The following is a 20,615-nucleotide window of genomic DNA, read 5'->3' as shown; positions in this document are numbered from 1 at the left end:
CTTTTGACCAATGTTGTCTCTCGGTCCAGCCCAGTTATCGCCCCCTACAGTTTTCTCTTAACAAACCAATCAGAGACGCCACAGTCTCGAGTCTATCCAATAGGAACCGCTGTCTCATGCCGCGGGGCTATACGGTTTTTTCTCCAATAGGCGCGAGGTTATGTTTGAGAGGAGCCAATGAAACAGAGGACGTGGTGACAGCTGCCCAATCAGAGACGCCGTCCCTTCTACTCATAACGAAGGGAGGGGAGAGGGGTGGAATGCCACCGCCTGAGGAATGTCAACTATTCAACATGGAGACGGCGGTTACTACGCTCGAGACCATGGTGAGTCCCGGGGCTGCCGTCGCGACGAATCTGGCTGCAGTTTTCTTGAGGGAAGGGGCCGACCGTTGAAAATGTGGGACCAACGAATGGAAGAAAGAAAGGGGGGAAAACGGGAGGGGGAAGGAACAGTTGAGGAAGGGGAAATGTGAGGGGATATTCCCATCCCCCCCACCGTTTTGGACCCAACCACACACCGCGGAGAGGCTTGGGAGAAGATTCCGTTGGGTGAATCCATTATTTTCTAAGGGGAGGGCAAAAAGGGGCGTGCTGGTTTTGGTTCATTTCTCTTTGGAGGCTCGCTGTTGGGGGCGTGGCTCGTCTGTGTGGGCGTGGCCCTCCGGCCTAACCCATTCTCCGAAAAGCCTGCTATTTACGGGGCGTGGCCAGAGCGTCGAGGGGGCGTGGCCCGTCCGATTGGTCCATTACCCCACCCATCTTTCATCAAAGGTCTTTTTTCTTAGAGAGTGTCGAAGCTCTCCGACTGGGTCCGTGTCCCCCTTATATGGGAGGGAAAATAGAGTTCAGCCTGGTGCCACTACAGTACTAAACAACAACACTAATTGCCAAAATAATTTTTATGTCCATTTGAACCAATAATTCACATAACATTATCTATGTCCACCTGGGTTTCGCTTTTATATTACCAATACTGTATATGACTTGATTTCTTTATAAACTGCCACCCATTTACATAGATCTACTAGCTGTGGGGTGTAGCGGTTGCCAATAATAAACATATGCAAAACAGTAGTTATTTATTTAAGCAGAATTTGTATGATATAGCACCATCTAGGTGAGCTTGAACTTTGGTTTCTATTTTATGTATTATTAATATATAATGTCCGGGCTCAAGTAACATATGACCTGTAGCTGTTGCAATTTTCTTCATCCCAGGAATGGCAGCTGATCTGACAAGTGTCTACAGCTTGCTTTGAGTCAGTCCTCCAAGCAAGGGGCCTGACAATGGTCAGAAATCCATCCTTTAGGAGGAAGCTGCAAGAAATGTAGTACACTCCAGCTTAGCTTGCACGCTGTTGAGAGAAAGGCCTCCAATTGTGCATCTTGTCTTCCCTGCCAAGAGTCTTATGGAATACAGGCGTAATACATGGTAATAATTCAGACTCGTATTTCAAAATTTCTCAGATGGCACTCCCAGATCTGGAGTATGAGACCTTATCACTGTCCTCTTCCAGATAGGGGTTCAAAGAATCCTCTCTCCATTTCTGGCGGATTTGAGGGAGGGGACAGTGAGACTTCAGACCCATGATCCTGACTCAAGGGTTGAAGGAGGTCAGCTGGCTGGATGAGAACACTCCATGCTCCTTTCTTTGATAGTTGGCATATTTCTTGGAGGTGGAAGCTGATAAAAACACCATCCTCCTCTGAAGATGGATTTGTGTGGATATGCGTGCGCGCGCACACACATATTTAAATGAAAATACTGAAAGTAACTTTTGTTCCCAAGGAGAAAACAGACACACACACCCAAAGATCTTGTTTGCTTTTTTTTTCTTTTTTAAACCAAAGGTGATGTTGCATTTCATAGAGTCAGTTCTTGTTGCTGAAATGTTTTGAAAGCTTTTTTTTTGCAAGCCATTTACATTTTCAGGATCTATTCTTTCTTTTGGAACCAAAGAATGCCCTTCTGAGCCTGTTCGATTCTGCTTCCTTGTGGATGGCGAGAGGTGTCTGTCCACTGCCCTTTTTATGTTGTACTACTAGTGAACGTGCACAAAAAGCAGTGCAATGTTAAAAGGGCATTGGCCAGCGATGCTCAGTCAGCTAAAGTGACAACTTGAAGTATGGAATCTTTTGTATGTCTGTGTGTCTGTCTGAAACAGGGACGGGGAGACTCCTTTTTATAGCTGGAATTTTAAAATTGATGTATTGATATGTGCACCCAGCTATAACGTGCATAAATAACAGCCTCATGCAGTTACTAGCTTTCCACTGCAATTCTTCAATGGTGCATCAGCACCCAGTCACAAAAGAGCCAAATTCTTTCTCCCTTGATCTGGACTGCTCAAAATGAGGTGAGATCAAATTAACATCGGCTGTGAATGAGTTGCAAACAGCCTGCTGGAAAGAGGTAGGTGTGTGTTGAGAGTCATGATTTAGTTTGGAGCCCTTTTTAAAAGAAGGAGAAACTGTTTACCTTTTTCTTATTGTGAAGTTCATTTATAAATTCAAAGTTCAGTAGCCTATTCGTTGTTCTGAAGGGGCTTCTTGCAACGCATCTTGTGCAGAACATCTCTCCAAAGCACCTTGCTGCTGACAAGGGCTCTGACTTCATTGCACTACTGTACTTCTCGATGAGCAGTGCAATAGTATTGTCAAAGCACTTGTGGGCAGAACCCTCAGCAGTGGCCTTGTGGCTTCTCACTGTTTCTCCAAAGCCTACGTAAGTGAATCGTGCAGAGGGGGCTGGAAAGATTTTGTGTTTGGTTTTATGACTATGCAGCAGGCCTGCAAACTTTAGCCGGAGACTTAGTGAACAAAGGCTCTGGCTAGCGAGTGGATTTGCTGGAGGGCAGCTTTGAGAAGGGAATGGAGGAATGTTCAACCACCATAAAAATGGGATGTTGTCCAGTAACCATAAATTATGTTTATTCTCACTTTGGTTAGGTTGGGTTGGTGGGATTTGTTTTAGTCCAGTGTGTTTTGCCAGTCACTTGATAGGGAAGGAGACACAGTTCACTGGTAGAGCATCTGCTCTGCATGTAGAAGGTCCCAGCTTCAATCCCTGGCACCCCTAGGTAGGGCTGGGAGAGAATCCTGACTGGAGACTTTGAGAGGTGCTGCCAGTCAGTGTAGACAATACTGAGCTAGATAGATCAGCAGTCTGACTGTATAAAGAAGCTTCCTGTGTTCCTATTACCTCCTTAAAACTGACTCTTTGGCTAATTGATGGAGCTGTGGGTTAAGGGCACAACTATCTTTGAGGGTTTTTTAAAAGTCTATATTGATTCTGGCATGTTGCCGTAATAGGAGATGTAGAAGAATATTGGATGGCCTTTAATTTCCTTTTAATTAGGAATGGCACCTTTTGATAGTTGAAACCGCAGCTTTTGCTTATTAAATTGCCAGTTTTATTGCACGTCCTTCAGCATCTCAAAGGTACTGGAGCTGCTGGCAAGATGCACGTTTTATTTAAAGATTTTTTTAAAATTTGTTGACAGCCCTAGTAACTAGGTACTGTATCACTTTGTGAGGTCAGCCTGCCTGCTGCATGATACAGCAAGCTTGAGATCACTGAGAAATGGCACTGGTTTTATTTATTTTGCTGCTGGAAAGAGGCTTCTTTTCTCTTATTATGTGCAGCTTGCTGGAAATTTGGAATGGACAGCTAGTTTTCTGATAGAGCAGCTCCCAGCATGACCATGTAATTCCTTTAAATGGAATTGAAATCTGGAAATCTGGGTGTACGTAGCAGGGCATGCTTACAATTTTCAGATGCAACCTTTTGGGCATCGGGCATATCCAAGCTTTAACATTGTGAGTTCCTTACCTGCAATCCCTAATTGGATAGGTGTCAGGTAAATAGAAAGCCAAGTACTTCTTTACACATGGAATTCACTTCTATAAGAAGTTGTGATGGCCACTGACTTGGAGGGCTTTAAAAGAGGATTAGATAAGTTTATGGAAGATAAAGCTATCACTGGCTACTAGCCAGGATGGCTATGTTCACTGTCAGTGGCAATATGCCTCTGAGGACCAGTTGCTGGGAATCGCAAGTGGAGAGAGTGCTGTTTCCCACTTAGGGCCTCTGGTTGTCCACCGTGAGAACAGAATGCTGGATGGGCCACAGGCCCGATCCAACAGCCTGTCTCTTTTTGTGTTCTTTTACAAACTGTTGCATGTGCTGCCTGGGAATGGGACTTCTGCTTCCCATCTCCTCCATTAAGGCAGCCTGCTGGAGTGGGCTGCTTCCAGGTGACAGCTGAGGGCATTGGAGGGGAACCCCAGTGGAGATGGCTTTTCCAAGGGATCTGATGCCCTATACCAGGCATCCCCAAACTGTGGCCCTCCAGATGTTTTGGACTACAATTCCCATCTTCCCTGACCACTGGTCATGTTAGCTAGGGATCATGGGAGTTGTAGGCCAAAACATCTGGAGGGCCACAGTTTGGGGATGCCTGCCCTATACAGTACTGTAACTGCATAGTCTCCTTTGAGGGTGAATGCGTGGCGTGCTGCCCTCTTGTGCCCAAAGTCAGGAAACGCAGGTCTTTGTCTTATTTAGACATCCCTCCTCCAGCCTTCTCTCCTGCAGGGAAGTTCATTCTTTTGGTTTAATTTTTTCTTTTCTTTTATCATGTTAAAATACGTAAGCACCTGTTGGCCTCTAAGTAGGAAGCCTTTAATTACTAGCTAGCCCCAACTTTTAATATGGAGGCCAATCTGTATGGCAAGATAACATTTCCAGGGTCTGGATGGCTAAATCTGGCAAATAATAAAGTCCCTTCCCAAAGCGATGTTTTTCCTCTGAAGATATTCCTTGGGATGTTTCTGTGAACAGGGTGTGCAGCTGCGATTCCCATAAGCCTTTAATAGCTCCTTTAAGGAACTGATTATCGTTAATTAAGTAATGCCCCTGTTATCCCACTGTCTTTCTCAGTTCCCTGGTGGCTCAGTTATCATGAACAGAGGGGAATGGTAACATTGTAAGCTTGATTATCTGTTCATCAGCCTTGTTTATCGAATTCCTGGCAAGAGGAACTATCAAGAGGATGAATTTTGCAGGGTAATTATGTGGGAGAGAGACTACATAACCCAGATTTGGCAGCCCATAAGCAGATCTCCCTTTGTGTACAGAGCTCATGCTAGTACAGTGGTACCTTGGTAGTTGAACGGCTTGGCTCCCAAACGCCGCAAACCTGGAAGGGTTTCAGTTTGCGAACGTCTTTTGGAAGCCAAATGTCCGACATGGCTTCTGCTTGAGTGCAGGAAGCTCCTGCAGCCAATCAGAAGCCATGCCTTGGTTTTTGAACCGTTTTGGGAGTCAGAAATGGATTAAATTCGAGAACCAAGGTAACACTGTATATTATACCATGCATATATATGTGTTATGAGAACTCCTTTTGGCCCAAGGAATGAAATGATCACACTTCGTTCTCTCAAATTCCTTCTCAAAAAAGAGAGAGTCGGTTTGGTGGCCTGGGACATCAGCATTTATATTCTTGCTCAGTCATGAAACACTGGGTGACCTTGGGGCAGTTACAGTCTCTTAACCTACTCCACTACTGGGTGGGGAATGGGAAGGAAGAGAACCATATATGCCACCTTGAGCTCCTTGGAGGAAAGGTGGGGTAGAAATGTGATAATAAAAACTTGCCTCTTTGCATACCTTCAGGGCAGCTAAGAACATTGAAAATGATCTTCTGTTGAGTCGGTCCATTATTCCATCCCATCATTTGATTGCTGCCTTTCACAGTTAAGCCAAGCTCAAGCTGGCTTACAGCACCTAGCCTTGTATTTTTTGTGCCAGGGAAGGTGGCCCTGTGCTGGATCAAGGGGAAAGTGTCATAGATGCCATTTGGAAGTGGTTGGATGAAGGAGAACTACCTGCCTTTGAAGGTGACTCTTTGCAATGTAGGAAGTCCAGAATGTGACTTGTGAAGAAACCCAAGGGCAGGGTCTCTTTCCTGGGTGGTGGGCCAGTTCTTGAACACAATTCAACTAAACCTTTTTCAGAGAAAAGAGTGGACTTAACCCCCAGTTTCAATTCAGGGTGAGGGGGAATGTACAAAACAGGAAAACACAAAACAGGAACTATCAGAGCCTATGTGTTGTATCCAGTGTAGTGCTATTGGCAGTGTGCTTGTTCCACTGGTGAAATTTTGTGTGCAAATGCTTCATCCACCACTGCCTTGGTGCAGGGGTGGGAGTGGCGTTGGGAGGAAGAGGCAGCCTGCCTGCCTGCCTGCCTGCCTGCTGGGGTGAAGGAAAAGGCAGACAAATGCACGAGGCTCTGCTGGCTGCAGAAGCTGCCTGATGCTGTTGCCGGACCCAGTGCTTGGCAACATCAGGCAGCCCTGCTCCACAAGGCATGGATTGCACCCCACGCCTTGTGGAGTGGCGAGCGGTGCCGAGGCTGCCTGATACCACTGCTGCTGAGTGCTGGGAGCAGAGGGAGTCCCTTGGCCAGGTTTCAACATCGGGATGTATTCGCAGATCGCAGTATCTGGCTGGTGATACATTGTGATGTTGAAAAGCTGACATCGCCCAGCCCTAATGCACCTTTCTCTATCTTCTCTCCGCATCCCCTGCGCTTATGTGTGTACTGCAATGGTAGGGGTGTTTGGCTTCCAATTTGTATAACAGAATTGTGATTGACCATTTGGATGTTTTAGTTCCAGAAGGCCGAATCCGACCTTAATTACATTCAGGCAATGCTGGAGTTTGAAATGGTGAAAGGGCATGCTGACGGACTGTCTAAAGAGGTACTGAATTTTTTAATGTAGGTTGTAAACCACTTTGAGTCCCCCCCCCCCCATAAAGCTATAGAAATGAAATGAACAACAACAACAACAACAACAACAACAACAACAACAACAACTTAAGGCTGCACTCCTATGTTCAGTTACCTGGGAATAAGCCCCACTGAACCACATGAGGTTGCTTCTGAGTAGCCCTATCTAGGATTGTGCTCAAAGTAGTGGTGTGAGTTTTCTGAAAAGTGTTGAATTCATTTTCTATATGCAAATTAGCCTGATCTGCATACCGGTAGGGAAATTTGCATCAGAAAATTTTCTGGTGTCCTCGAGCACATTTAATTGACTTGGTGCTCTTCAGATGTTATTGGACTGAAATTCCCATCAACTCACAGCCAGCATGGCTAATAGCCAGGAATGAAGGGTGATGCGGTCCCACAACATCCCTGGGGGCACCATGTTGGTTGCAACTGTCCCAGAGAGTAATATAATTCAGCTTATTTTATTTGTATTCAGTCAACAAAGCTTTTTTAAAAAAGTATCCCATGTTAATTTTTTGTCCTGAACCACCACAAGCATTTGAATTTGTGGTGGTGGACAGTGGAATTAAACATGGCTTAAACATTACACAGCGATGCTCATTGGGATGTACATGCTTTAATTTGCTGAAATTTAAGGGTGGTGGTGTGGAAATCACAGATGCCTGAATCTGGCACTCTAATTAATTTTAGCAACCCATGATATACTGACTCGCATACTTGCCAAGGAGAATTGCCTGAAAAACATCACCATGTCAGTGCTGCACTGTGCAAGTTCTCTGGTCACACCCACACCATATGCTTCCAGCACATGGCTTTCCGCAAAGAATCCTAGAGAATTTAGTTTAAAGCTGCCATGAATGGTAGCTCTGTGGGTAGAAAATATGGTTCCCATGATTCTTTAAGTGTATAGTGTGGCTGTGACTTTTAATCCTCCAGTTAGCTGAATATGATTGGGTAGGCCTCCCATTTGTGTTGTGTTTTGAGGGTCCTTTCTCCCTCTCTCTCTCTCTTCCGCCCCCCTTTTCTGCTTCTCCTCCAACTGTGTGCATCTTCTTGCTTTGGCAACAGGAGAATCCTCTGGTTGTCATACAGCAGCTGTCACAGGTGAAGTCTCGCTACAAAATGTTGTGTGAGCAGCTAGAAAGGATTTCTACCGAGCGGCGGGAGTCCATGCGGTCAATCCGTGCTACTCTGGCCAAAACAGTGAAGCTGGTTCAGGAAATACAGCACCACACTGGAATGGAGGTAGTGCTCTTGACTTGCCTGGCTTGAGGGAGGTGTGTGCGCACGCGTATAGATATAGGGAGCACCTCCATCAGCATACAGGAACTTCAGGAAATAAGACAAGTTGCTTGAAGTGTGCATCTGCAGGTAATTGGTCTGAAATGTACACCTGCTGGTACTCAGCTCCTGCTTTTGAACTTCCCACTGGGGCAACTGGTTGGCCGCTGTGAGAACAGAATGCTGGACTAAATGGACCACTGGCCTGATCCAGCAGGGTTCATCTGAGCATATTCTGAGTTCCAGTTTGACTCAGTTGGGCCTTGGCATTTCCCATCACAAGCTATGTGAGCACCAGGATCAGTCCCACAGCATATCTTAGAACAAGAGCTGGAAGATTTCAGAGTTGCAGGATCTACTATGCTACATCCCTGGGATGCACTGGCTGGAGTCAGAGGGTTGGGGGCTGTGGAACCTGTTGCACAGTGTTGGCTAGGGGGCAGAGCCCATATTCTACCACTCTCCGTGAGACATATCCTGGGACAGGGGTAGCTGATGCATCGGACTACAACACACCATTCTCCCTGGCCCATGGCTGTGCTGTGGATGGTATTTGGGAGTCCCCATGACTTCTGGAGGGCAACAGGTTGGCTTACCCTGCCTAGTAGTAGTAGTAGTTTTATTATTTATACCCTGCCCATCTGGCTGGGTTGCCCCAGCCTTGGAATATCCTACATATGCAATTACTAAAATCTACAGATTTTAAATCTCTACAAGCTGGATTTTTTAAAAAAACCATCCAGCATAACTTCCCAAAGACCTGGTCAAAGGCAACCAACAAATTTCACAAATGAGGAACAGCTGAAGTTGACAAAGAAGCTATTAGCATAAGGCCTGCCATGGCACATATATTTTTGTTTCCTTCATATTTGATTGGAAGTTGGAACCCTCTGCTGACCTTTAACATAAGAAATTCCAAAACATTACAAAGGGTCTGGGTTAGAGACAAGATTTGATGAGGTTCTTGAGGACAATCTTTATTTTATTGCGGAATGTAAACAGCCTTGCTTAAGATGCTCCTCTCTCTTCTCCCTAGGTCTCACCTCCATCTGAAGAAGAAGAACTTGCAATGCAGCACTTAATGTACCAGACTCCTCAAGTAACAGATACCCCAGAAAAACAGGTAATTCTGAACCCTGGGGATCTTGTCTGTGTTTTTACTGAATAGCTCCAGACAGGGTTCGAAATTAGCGGGTGCCAGTTGCATTTTACAACTTGCAACTGGTCTCTTGCGACGTGATGGCGGTGTCCAGGTGCCACTTTTGGCGTCCACTCTACCCTGCCAAACAGCTGATTTACCCAGAAGCGCAGCAGCAAAAGGCACGTATTTGTTTTTTGCTGCTGCTGCTGCGTCTTCTGCTGCTGCACTGCCCAGGCGACCCTGATTCACCCGGCAGCAAATAAAAAATAAAAAAATCCCACGGTGGTGGAAATGTGGCTTATGTTCCTCTCCTACTCCACAATTTAACAAGTAATAATAGAAACAAGGCAATACCTCCTCTCCCACCTTTTTGCCTGTAGAAATCGTTACTTGACCACTTGCTCAAATTTGAGAAGCGCTAAAGAATGGGCTCACACTTTCTGCTCCCTTTTAATATTTGCACAGTTATGCTTTGAAAACTAAATACAAAACATATTTTGGGCTCTCGCTTGGGTGGAGTAAGACTTCCACAACCATTCCTGAAGTACTGAGGCATTGAAAGTTCCACCTGCATCTTTATTATCTGTAGTGGCAGTTCTCCTGTGTGTGAGCACCAATTTGATCTTGCTGTTGTCTAGTGGGCATGGGTGTGTGAATTCAGATAGGCAGTGATATGTGATACCTCTGCAAAAGTTAAGCCAATTCATAAGAAATATGGCAGCCTGTGATTCTTGACTTCTGTAGTTTAGAGCAAATGTCTTACAAATGAAAAGTAGTTCTTTTTTCCTTCCGCTTTGAGGACAGAATATAATTTGTCTCTTTAAAAATACTGTTCTTCTTTTCTACAGAATTGTCCCAAAGAGCATGAAGCCCACTGATCCCAGGCAAAAATTCCAAAAATAGCTTGTATGTGAGGGCACTTATCAGAGTTGGAAGTTGAACACTGAGGCTATACTTGTCTGGATTGCTTGTGTTTTCTTTTTAATATCGGCACCCAACTTTCTTGTACATACTTCCTAAATTGTTGTCAGATGAACCATGACTTGAACATTTTGTGTTGGTGATGTTGTTGGTGTTGTGATGGGGTTGATATTGTAACGTTCCAAAGGTGCTTTCAACCAGAGCTTGTGGTTCTCTGGATGCTATTGGACTATAACTCCCATCATCCCTCACCATTGGCCATGCTGGCTGCTGGGAGTTGGAGTCCTACAACATCTGGCAGGCATCCGTAGTCTTGCTCTGCGTTAATTCAGTCTGCTGCTTACACTATGCAATGAATGGAAGCTGTTTTTGATACATTGTACTGCCACCTTTCTCCTTAATGTGGATCTTTTGGTATATTCAAAGCCATAGCTGTACCTTTGAAACAGTAGCCAACAGTAGCCAGTATTATATTGTTAAGGTATAAGAACATGGCTCCCCAAATGTGAGTTTTGATGTATCTTATTTTTTCTTTTCTAAGCTTTTAATTGTTCATTTTTGTATCTTTCTGTCTTTTGTTGTTTTTCTATGTAATGTTTAGAAAACCAATAAAAATATTTTTTAAAAAATACAAAGGCAAAAAAAAGAAAAAAAGAAACAGTAGCCAAATTGATAAATTGTGCTTAAAGTTTTATTGTTGTTGTTGTTGTTTGAATACTTAGAAACAATAAAGATATATGTATGACAACACAAAGAGTCGGCATCCTTTTTAAATCTTGTGGTTTATTCACCTTTTTTCCCTAGTGTGTCTTTCACCTTCAGTTAACTCCAGAACTATTGTGCCTTTGGCTAATCTGTTTTATGGCTAGAATAAGCCAAATCTTAATGGCTGTGTGAAGCTTCAGTTAGTAAACTTGGGGTGACAGCTCAGGAGATAACTTCTCTGTGTGTGTGTGTGTGTGTGTAAAATTCTTGAGTAGCTTTCTGCAGTTATTGTGGGAGCAGAGAATATTATACTTGTATATTAGATGTGACTCCAAACACACACACACACACACACACACACACACACACACACACATTTTAGATTGTTAGGTTACCTCTTTTTCCTCCCAGGCATTGACTCTAGCCCAGGCATCCCCAACCTGCGGCCCTCCAGATTGAAATTGACAATATTGAAAAGTACTGGCTAGAGGAGGCATCCCTAGCTAATAGGACCAGTGTCAGGGATGATGGGAATTGTAGTCCAAAACATCTGGAGGGCCAAAGTTTGGGGATGCCTCCTCTAGCCAGTCAAAGTAAGTACTTTTCAATATTGTCAATTTCAATGTAAAAGCTTCAATCTTGCTTGTTGAAATAAGCTTAACTTTGAAGGTTGTGCCCTAGAGGGTAAACCTGTAGGCATGTTTATAATGTAAGGGGGAAAAAATTAAATGGCTTGTTCCAGATCCTGAAAATTTGAATGATTTTGACAGGCCTACAGTTTGGGGAAAGTCTGGCTTAAATATGCCTTTGAACGACTTCCTCTGTAGAGCAACAAATGGCAAAGCAATTCAATTCATAAAATTTGTTAAGCCTAGCAGTGGCAGCACAGGTGGGGCATGAAGGGCAAGTGAGTAGGCTGGCATTAAGAAATGGCACCAGATTTCCCCAAGTGGACCCAGTGATCAACCAGTTGTGTCTCAGCCAGAAATGGTGAGCGACCTTTGGCAAGTTCCTTTCACTTAAAGAGCCAAGAGGCAGCTCACTTTCTTGCTGTGAACTTGGTCAAACTCTTGTTGCTGGGAGCCTCTTGTAGCTCTGGACAACCAAGCTTCAAACATCCCAAGACAAAAGCATTGTTCACATGGATATGGTCTTGCCTTGATAAGGATGCAATAAGCCAAAATGTCGCCTAGGTGCCTACGAACCAAAGTTCCACTTGGATTTGAATTTCTTGGAAGGTACCATGTCATCCTAAGACTACTTATTGGAATACTGTCTGTCAAGGTGTCGTGTTTTATAAAGGGAGGCTGACAGCTCTTACGGGAATAGTCTTATTTAGTACAGTAATATGATTGAGTTATGCTGACTGGTTACTAATCCAGTTGTTTCTTCTTCTGGGCTTCATTTTTTGTCCATGGCAACATTTAATTGGCACTACTTGGGGTTCAACTGTGTACAGTGTAATCCTATATATCTGAAATATGTGTCGCTGTACTCAGTAAGATTGAGTTGATATAGTAAAGAGTTTAGGGTTACAGCCTGAGCTGAATAATTGATTTTTTTGGGGGGGATTAATACCCCTCTAGATATAGATATAGGTATATTTAGCAAGCTACTATATTTTTGAGTTATTTTTCTGTTTGCTATTTTTTCCACACCTCTTAAGATATCATAACCAAATCTTGCACGATGCTTCCAGAGACCAAGGAGCAGGTTTTTGTCTATATTTGGATATGATTGCACACCATTTTGGTTCAAAATGGATTGAACCTTTCAAAACTGCACTGAGTTTTGGGTTTCTCAGAATTCTAGACCAACGCTGGGAACAAGGTTGCTAGTTCTTAATGAGTGGGTGGAGGTAGCCAACATTATGTTAAAAAGAAAGACCCCCGCCCCTCTATAAGGCATCCCATGTGACATCTGTGTGCATCACCTTAATTAGAATCATTTGTTTTTTCATGACGTAAGCTAATGCAGGTTGAACAGATCAAACTGATTTCTTCCTGTGTGGTGGCCTTCTAGTGCAAGTGATTCACAGAAGGCTACAAAGATTTTTCGGGAGATGCTGGATGTGAGACATGGGGAGTTGTTAGTGGGTTTAGCTTCAAGAGTCCTGCTTGTGGGCAAGCACTGTGAACAGGATGCTTGACTAGATAGGCCTTTAGTTTGATCCAGCCGCTAGGCTCTTGTACCCTGGCATCAGTTCCAAGAGGTCAAGGATGGCATGCATGGAGGCCTTTGTGTAACAAGCAACTAATTAATAATTATGTCTAATTGATACTAATGAGGTTATTGCACTACCCCTGAGATACATTTGGCTGAAGCATGCCCAAGCTCACTCTGCAAGTTTCACTGACCAGGACAAGTCAATTACTGCCTCTTTGCCATACCTGTTCCTCAGCTGCTCACGCCTTCCCAATTCAAAATCCTAAACCAACCTCACATCATCCCTGACCACTGGCCATGCTGACTGGAGACGATGGGAGGTCTGCTCTGGTCAGACCTCACCTGGAGTACTGTGTCCAGTTCTGGGCACCACAGTTCAAGAAGGATATTGACAAGCTGGAACGTGTCCAGAAGAGGGCAACGAAAATGGTCAAAGGCCTGGAAACGATGCCTTATGAGGAATGGCTTAGGGAGCTGGGTATGTTTAGCCTGGAGAAGAGAAGGTTAAGGGGTGATATGATAGCCATGTTCAAATATATAAAAGGATGTCATATAGAGGAGGGATAAAGGTTTTCTGCTGCTCCAGAGAAGCCGACACGGAGCAATGGATTCAAACTACAAGAAAGAAGATTCCACCTAAACATTAGGAAGAACTTCCTGACAGTAAGAGCTGTTCGGCAGTGGAATTTGCTACCAAGGAGTGTGGTGGAGTCTCCTTCTTTGGAGGTCTTTAAGCAGAGGCTTGACAGGCATATGTCAAGAATGCTTTGATGGTGTTTCCTGCTCGGCAGGGGGTTGGACTGGATGGCCCTTGTGGTCTCTTCCAACTCTACAATTCTATGATTCTATGAGTTGGAGTTCAACATCTGGAATCCCCATCCCTGGTAGATCATAACCTGATTAAGAATAAACCTCAATCCTATATGCTGGCTAACAGCTCTTTATACTTGTCCAGAGGAAGGCTGACACTAAACCTCCAGGTAAATATGGTTAGGAGTGAACATAGAAAGCTGCTTTTATACTGAGGCAGACCATTACTGTCTATTGTTTCCCAAAACTTGGGTCTCCAGCTGTTTTGGGGCTACAACTCCCATCATCTCTGACCACTGGTCCTGCTAGCTAACAGTTGCAGACCCAAATTTGGGAAACCCTGGTCTACACTGACTGGTAGCAGCTCCCAGGGTTTCAGGCAGGGGGCATCCCCAACCAAACCTGGGACATTCTGCATGCAAAGCGGATATGCTACTGAGCTGGGGCCCCTTCCCCATAAATTATGTGCAGTTTAGTCCTATTCATCCTGCCACAGAAGTGAAGTCCCACTTAGTTTAAAAGTAATGTACAGCTGAGTAAGTATTAGGATTCCTAATGTATTGGGGAAATAGGTTTTCTCCGAGGAAATAATAGGATAATAAGCGGAATCTGCTTGTTCAGCTGGCCTGTTTCCCCCTCACTGTATAAGCAGTTTCTTTGTGGCATAAACTGCAAGCTGCAGTGTGCTAACTCCTTCATTGAGTGGTGCCCAGCGGAAGCGGGTGGCAGTGGAGCTGCTAAACTACATGTACAGGGTTATGTAAACTGTGTCAGCATTCTTATGGAGCAACATTGATCACGAATACAGTACTGACTTGACGATCAGAGTTTTGCTGTAATGAATGCAAGGGGGAAAACAAATTAAAATGAGTAGCTGTTAGGGTTATAGTGAGTGGCATTTTTTTTTTAAGTAGCATAAATATCCATAGCTGTCAAGTTTTCCCTTTTCTCATGAGGAAGCCTGTTCAGCATAAAGGAATTTCCCTTTAAAAAAGGGAAAATTTGACAGCTATGTAAATACCAGAAACTAAGACTTGTGTGTATATTATTTTTAATTGTATTTACACCCCACCTTTCCTCCTAAGGAGCTCAAGGTTGAATATATGGTTTTCCCTGCCTCATTTAATCCCTACAACATCACTGTGAGGTATGTTAGGCCAAGAGGAGGTGGTGACTGACCCAAGGTTACACACTCTGAGCTTAATGGCTAAGTGGGGATTTGACCCCTGGCCTCCTAGGTCCTAGTCCAGGCACACCCAAACTGTGCCCCTCCAGATGTTTTGGCCTACAACTCCCATGATCCCTAGCTAAGAGGACCAGTGGTCAGGGATGATGGGAACTGTAGTCCAAAACATCTGGAGGGCCGAAGTTTGGGGATGCCTGTCCTAGTCCAGTAATATAACCCAGGGTTTCCCAGACTTGGGTCTCCAGCTGTTTTTGGACTACAATTCCCATCAACCCTGACCACTGGCCCTGCTAGGTAGGGATGATGGGAGCTGTAGTCCAAAAGCAGCTGGAGACCCAAGTTTGGGAAATCCTGCTCTAACCACTACTACAAACAGGGTATACATACCGTATAAAAGGCTTGCAGAACATACCGTGAGCTGCTCTATTAATTACTGTAGCACTAGCTGGCCAAGTAGCTAAACTCTTAGCATGAGCTTTGCTTGGATCCAACAAAACCTTCCCCAATTTGGTGTCCTCCATGTTATGGACTACAATTCCCATCATTCCTGACCTCTGGGGCTGATGGGAGTTCAGGTCCAAGATCTGGAGAGCCACAGATACCTCATTCCTGGCTTAATTGACATTTTTTTTCAGTCCCCAGTGGTAAGAGGCCTGACTGGCCGTAAGCTTTTGACCTTCAGGCATCTATAATAGTAGGTGGGCCTTTAATTTTTATTTTTGGTTAGCCAGACCCCTTAATGATAATATTTTTATATTATGTTTAAAAACTGGTTTAAGTTTTAATATTGTACACTGCCCTGATATATTATGATACGGCGGTCTATAAATATTTTTTATAAATAAAAATCTAGCTTGCATGGGTGTAGCCAGGATTTATGTTGTGGAGGGGGCAGAACCTCCGTCATTGATTTACTAGGGGGGTACAGCTGCCCTCCTCTGCCCCCCTTGGCCACACCCATGGAACCCTGATAAAAATAAAAGAGTTCTGGCATACTCAAAATATTGCTCACAAGCTTTCGTTTTGGTCGGTGAAAATGGAGACATTTTTGGAGTTATTTTCCCCCCTCCAAAAAAATAATAAAAGTGGCAGTGTAAGCTTTAGCTATGCATGGCTACCTAACCTACCTCTGCCGAGTTTATTTGGAAACACAGGAAGTCAGATCACACTGATCCATCTAGCTCAGTACTGTCTACACTGACGGGCAGCAGCTCTCCAGCGTTTCAGCCAAAATTCTCTCCCCGGTTCACCCTGGAGGGATTATAAGGCTGCGCCTTATTTTTCCGCCATCCAAACAAACCCGCGCTCATCCCCCTCCACTCAATGCGGCAGCCTCCAGAGCCAAGGAGCCCGTACTGCGCATGTGCCGCGGGCCACTCCCTCCCTCCCTCTTGTCTTTTTCCAAGGGAGAAAGAAAAGCACCGGAGAGCTCAAGCAATTTCCCTTTGGAGGGCGGGGAAGAGAGAGGCGCATGCGCGGTTGCAGGCTGCCTCGCTCGCTCTGCTCCGCCGGTTGTAATGCGGCCTTTCTGAAGGGAGCATGGCGGCGCATGCGCAGTGAGGCAGAAGGAGCCTCGTCCGTTCTCCCCCTTCAGCCGGGAGGCGGGAGGAGGAGGAGGCGGCTCCGCCGTTAACGACTCCTGTGTTATTTTTCTTGTTATTCCTGTTATTTATTCTCCCACCACCGCCACTTGCTTCGCCCCTCCTGTTTCGCCTGAGAGGAAAACGGCTGGTCACCGGGCGGTTGCGGCGTGAGGTGCCCAAAAAAACCGGCGACCCCCTCCCTCCATATTGCAATGTGTTTTATTCATACATACACACACATATATATAATAGAATAAAATATTTTTCTTTTCCCTCAGGTGACGGCGCCGGAGGTCCCTCTCGCTTCCTTTCCCTCCCAACCCTCCGCTCGCTTGAGGGGGAGACGCTGCTTGAGTCATGGACGAGCAAAGTGTTGAGGTAAAAAAATAAAATAAACGGGCGGGGGATCCACCTGCTGGTGGAGGGGATGGAGGGGCCTTAAAAAAAACAACCTCGCCCTCTCCGACGTGGTGGTCCCACCCTCTCGCATCTCCCTCAGAAAGTGGGTCGGTGGGCTTATTGGAGCCAGGACTCCTGGGTCCTCCGCTCGGGTTGGGAGGGATGAATGCTAGGCTGGGAGGTCGGGGGGGGGGCAGGACTCCTGGGTCCCTTCCTGGAGTGTGTGTGTTATTTTGCAGCCAGGGCTCCTGGGTTCTTCTCTTACCACATATTAGTGGAAGGCGTGGCAATACTAGGCACAGAGGTTAATGTGGGGGTGGGGGCAGGACTCCTGGGTCCCTTCCTTGGGTCTCCTCTCCTATGCCTTCCTAAGGGGTGCATGTGTGTATATGTATATCTGTGACTGAGTGTTATTTTGCAGCCAGGACTGGTGGGTTCTTTGCTATCACGGGTTTGTAGAGGGAATAGTAGTGGAGGAAGCCGCCTGGAGTGGCTGCAGAAACCCAGCCAGATGGGTGGGCTATAAATAATAATAATAATAATAATTATTAGTTCAGAGGGCAGGGCCTGAGACACAAGGCCTGAGTCCCTTCCTTGGTCTCCTTCCCCATGTCGTCTTGCTAGGTGTATACATGTGTGTGTGTGTGTGTGTGTGTGTGTGTGTAAGTAATTGGAACCAGGATTCCTGGGATCTCCTTCCTACTCTTGGTCATTGGAGGGGTGGTGATACTAGGTTCTGTGGGGGTCAGGACTCCAGAGTCATTTCTTTGGTCTCCTTTCCTATGCCTTCCAAAGTGTATGTATGTGTTAGTTAGTTAGTTAGTATCGTAGTTTGGAGCTAGGCCTCCTGGGTTCTTCATTATAGGGGGTTAGTGGGAGCAGGTGGCGACAGTAGTTCAGAGGTTAATATGGGGGCTAGGACTCCTGGGTCCTTTCCTTGGTCTCCTCTTCTTCGCCTTGCCTTCCTAAAGTGTGTTGGTGGGGCTACTTTGGAATCAAGATTTCTGAGTCCCCACCCCATTTCCTCACAGGCAAGTGAATTTATTTATTTCAGATAATTCTAAGCACCCTTCCAAAGACTACGGCTTTCACAAGGTGGCAGTGCTGGGGGTTGGTGGTTGTTACGAAGTTGGTGTGTAGGGGTGGCATAATGTTAGGACACTTGAGTCTTTCTTTGGCAACTTCCATCACATGTATGTTTCTTGAGGGTGTTGCTGCTCTTCTTTGGGAGGGGGGGGTCCCTTTTGGTTGGATCCCAAAGCCACTTCCTAACTGGGCACAATCACCATTCTTTTTACTTTTCCTCTGAGTGGGTAGGGGAATGTCCTGGAAGTCCTTACATCAAAGTTGCCCCCTGACCAAGTTCTACTTGGTGATTCCTAGCCTTCTCTGTTGATATATCATATTGTTGGCTTATTTTTGTTGTTGGAACACCACTTCTTTGTTGCATTTGTTTGTTTTATAAGCCAATCTGAATTTCCCTGAAAAGCAGCATGCAAATATGTTTAATAAAATGAAGTTAATAAATACTGTCTTGGGGTGCTGCATTGGTTGCCTTTTGACTAGGTGCTATGCTCCTTGTGAGGGATGCGGTTGGCGCTGTGGGTTAAACCACATAGCCTAGGGCTTGCTGATCAGAAGGTCGGTGGTTCGAATCCCTGTGACGGGGTGAGCTCCCGTTGCTCGGTCTCAGCTCCTACCAACCTAGCAGCTTGAAAACACGTCAAAGTGCAAGTAGATAAATAGGTACCGCTACAGCGGGAAGGTAAATGACGTTTCCGTGTGCTGCTCTGGTTTGCCAGAAGCGGCTTTGTCATGCTGGCCACATGACCTGGAAGCTGTACGCCGGCTCCCTCGGCCAATAATGCGAGATGAGCGCCACAATCCCAGAGTTGGTCACGACTGGACCTAATGGTCAGGGGTTCCTTTACCTTTATGTTCCTTGAGGATGTAGTAGGCCTCTTTCTTGGGTTCATCTTTCATTTGAATGAGTAATAAATTAGCTGTTCATCTTTTGCCCTTTGATTATTGTACCGGTACTGTATAGTGGCACAGAAGTACAAAACTGAGATGGCCTAATTGCTTCCGGGTTGGAGGAGCGCCAGAAATAGCTTGTGCACATGCGCTCGGGCCTCCTCCTACCCGGAAGTGCGCCGGAAATGATGCTTGTGCATGCGCACAAGCTGTTTCCGACGCTCCAGCCACCCGGAAGTGGGCAGCCGCGCTGCGCTGTACCATTAAGAGTGGGCAGCGGGGGCCGCATAAAAGAGCCTCATGGGCCACATCCGGCCCGCGGGCCTTAGTTTGGGTGGGGTATAAATAATAAATTATTATTATGGTATTATTATTATTTGTGTATTAAGAGTTTCACAGTTCCTTGAGTTTGTAAGAACTGAGTGGGTGTAATGGCTAACATACATGATTGATACTTAGACATTTGTCTTGTCCATGACTGGAGTTCTTAATTTTTTTTCTTTGCAGAGCATTGCTGAAGTGTTCCGATGTTTCATTTGTATGGAAAAGTTGCGTGATGCGCGCCTATGTCCACACTGCTCCAAGCTGTGTTGCTTCAGTTGCATTCGGGTAAGCTGTGAGCTCTGGGTCAAACTATATATTATGTGGGAGATTTTTGACTGGCTTATTAAAAAAATACTTCAAAGCAGCATGGAGTGGCTGGGTTTGGTGGTGGCTCTGGGTGAGAGGTGTTGTTTTAACCTTTTCTCTCTGTGCCATTTCCATGTTTTAAAAACCTGCTAGTAGTGGCAGTGGGGGAAAAGACTGGCAGCTATCTTTTACCTACTATAACTAATAACTGATTCAGGGAGGGGAAAAGACTTTGAAACTCCATGCAGAGAAAATGTTAGGTCGTCAGACCACAGTGGTGATCTACCCATTTTGGACCATAGTGGTAATCTAGTTCAACACCCCCACCCCAGCAACTTTACATCTCCCATGTTGTTTGACCCTTTCCCCTTTCAGCTTTTGTATGTGAACATGTGAGATGCTGCTGCAATTGAAAGAATTTTTTTGGCTAATTTATACATTTTTTGCCGGAGATTTTTTCCTCCTTACCGCAAGCACTGCATTTTCTTGCATCACTGCTGTAGCAACTGAAGGGTAGGTAGAATTGTTCTAAACCACTTGATGAATCTGAACAGTACATAAATAACATATACTTTCAAAGACAGCAGCAAGTTACTAGCTCTCAGTCTTTTCAGATAAATCAACTAAAATTGCTAGCTTTCCATTTTTACTATGTTACCAGACCACCAAAGGGGTGGTGAGGGGTACTAACTGTTGTGAGGCATTTCTGGCCAGTTATTTGGAGGTAATTTTTGTTAGGCATGGAGCATCTTTGCACTGCAGAAGGTAGTGTAGCATATTTTCGGGAATGTTACACTCAGGTAATGTGCAGCACTGGTCAGGCTATTGGATCTTATTGTTGCCCTGTATGAACTCAGAGTACACCCTTAACTATACCTAACATTCCATGGAGCTGTGTGTTGTGGGAAAAGGACATACAATTGTTAATTGAGAAACCCCCAATGATCTTTTTGGGAACCCTAGAGTTTCCGAAACATGAAGTTTGAAGATTTCCAGATGGGTAGTCTAGTTAGTATGT

At 45.1% G+C, this 20,615-nt stretch overlaps 2 protein-coding genes across 15 annotated transcripts in view; both read left to right on the top strand.

Moving 5' to 3' along the window:
* The first annotated feature begins 249 nt into the window (after nt 1–249).
* Nucleotides 250–11,071, top strand: SKA2 (spindle and kinetochore associated complex subunit 2). 6 transcript variants are annotated; one of them, XM_035139879.2, is made up of 6 exons: nt 262–326; nt 5,680–5,903; nt 6,680–6,769; nt 7,870–8,046; nt 9,119–9,205; nt 10,072–11,071. In XM_035139879.2, exons 2-6 carry the CDS (start codon nt 5,856–5,858, stop codon nt 10,099–10,101), a joined length of 432 nt encoding a protein of 143 aa, XP_034995770.1. In that variant the 5' UTR covers nt 262–326; nt 5,680–5,855; the 3' UTR covers nt 10,102–11,071. The 6 variants fall into 6 exon arrangements, with proteins under 6 accessions (XP_034995765.1, XP_034995770.1, XP_034995768.1 ...); XM_035139877.2 differs by having other exon boundaries at nt 1,221–5,903; XM_035139878.2 differs by lacking the exon at nt 262–326 and adding an exon at nt 333–5,070.
* Nucleotides 11,072–11,429: 358 nt separating this feature from the next.
* The window catches only part of TRIM37 (tripartite motif containing 37), a 54,752-nt gene continuing 45,566 nt past the window's right edge, over nt 11,430–20,615 (top strand). For 6 of the 9 annotated variants that reach the window (XR_004694011.2, XR_004694012.2, XR_004694013.2 and 3 more), the window contains exons 1-3: nt 16,569–16,766; nt 16,873–16,972; nt 19,475–19,576. Coding sequence is in view for 4 of the 9 variants with exons in the window: in XM_035139818.2 (XP_034995709.1) it covers nt 16,952–16,972; nt 19,475–19,576 (123 nt within the window). In the remaining 5 variants the exon portion in view is untranslated. The other 3 variants (XM_060283097.1, XM_060283096.1, XM_060283095.1) reach the window with 2 other exon arrangements.

The sequence above is a fragment of the Zootoca vivipara genome, chromosome 15, assembly GCF_963506605.1.
Source record: "Zootoca vivipara chromosome 15, rZooViv1.1, whole genome shotgun sequence".
Lineage (NCBI taxonomy): Eukaryota > Metazoa > Chordata > Lepidosauria > Squamata > Lacertidae > Zootoca > Zootoca vivipara.
Note: the sequence above shows the minus strand (reverse complement) of the source record. Positions and strands in the feature narration are given on the sequence as shown.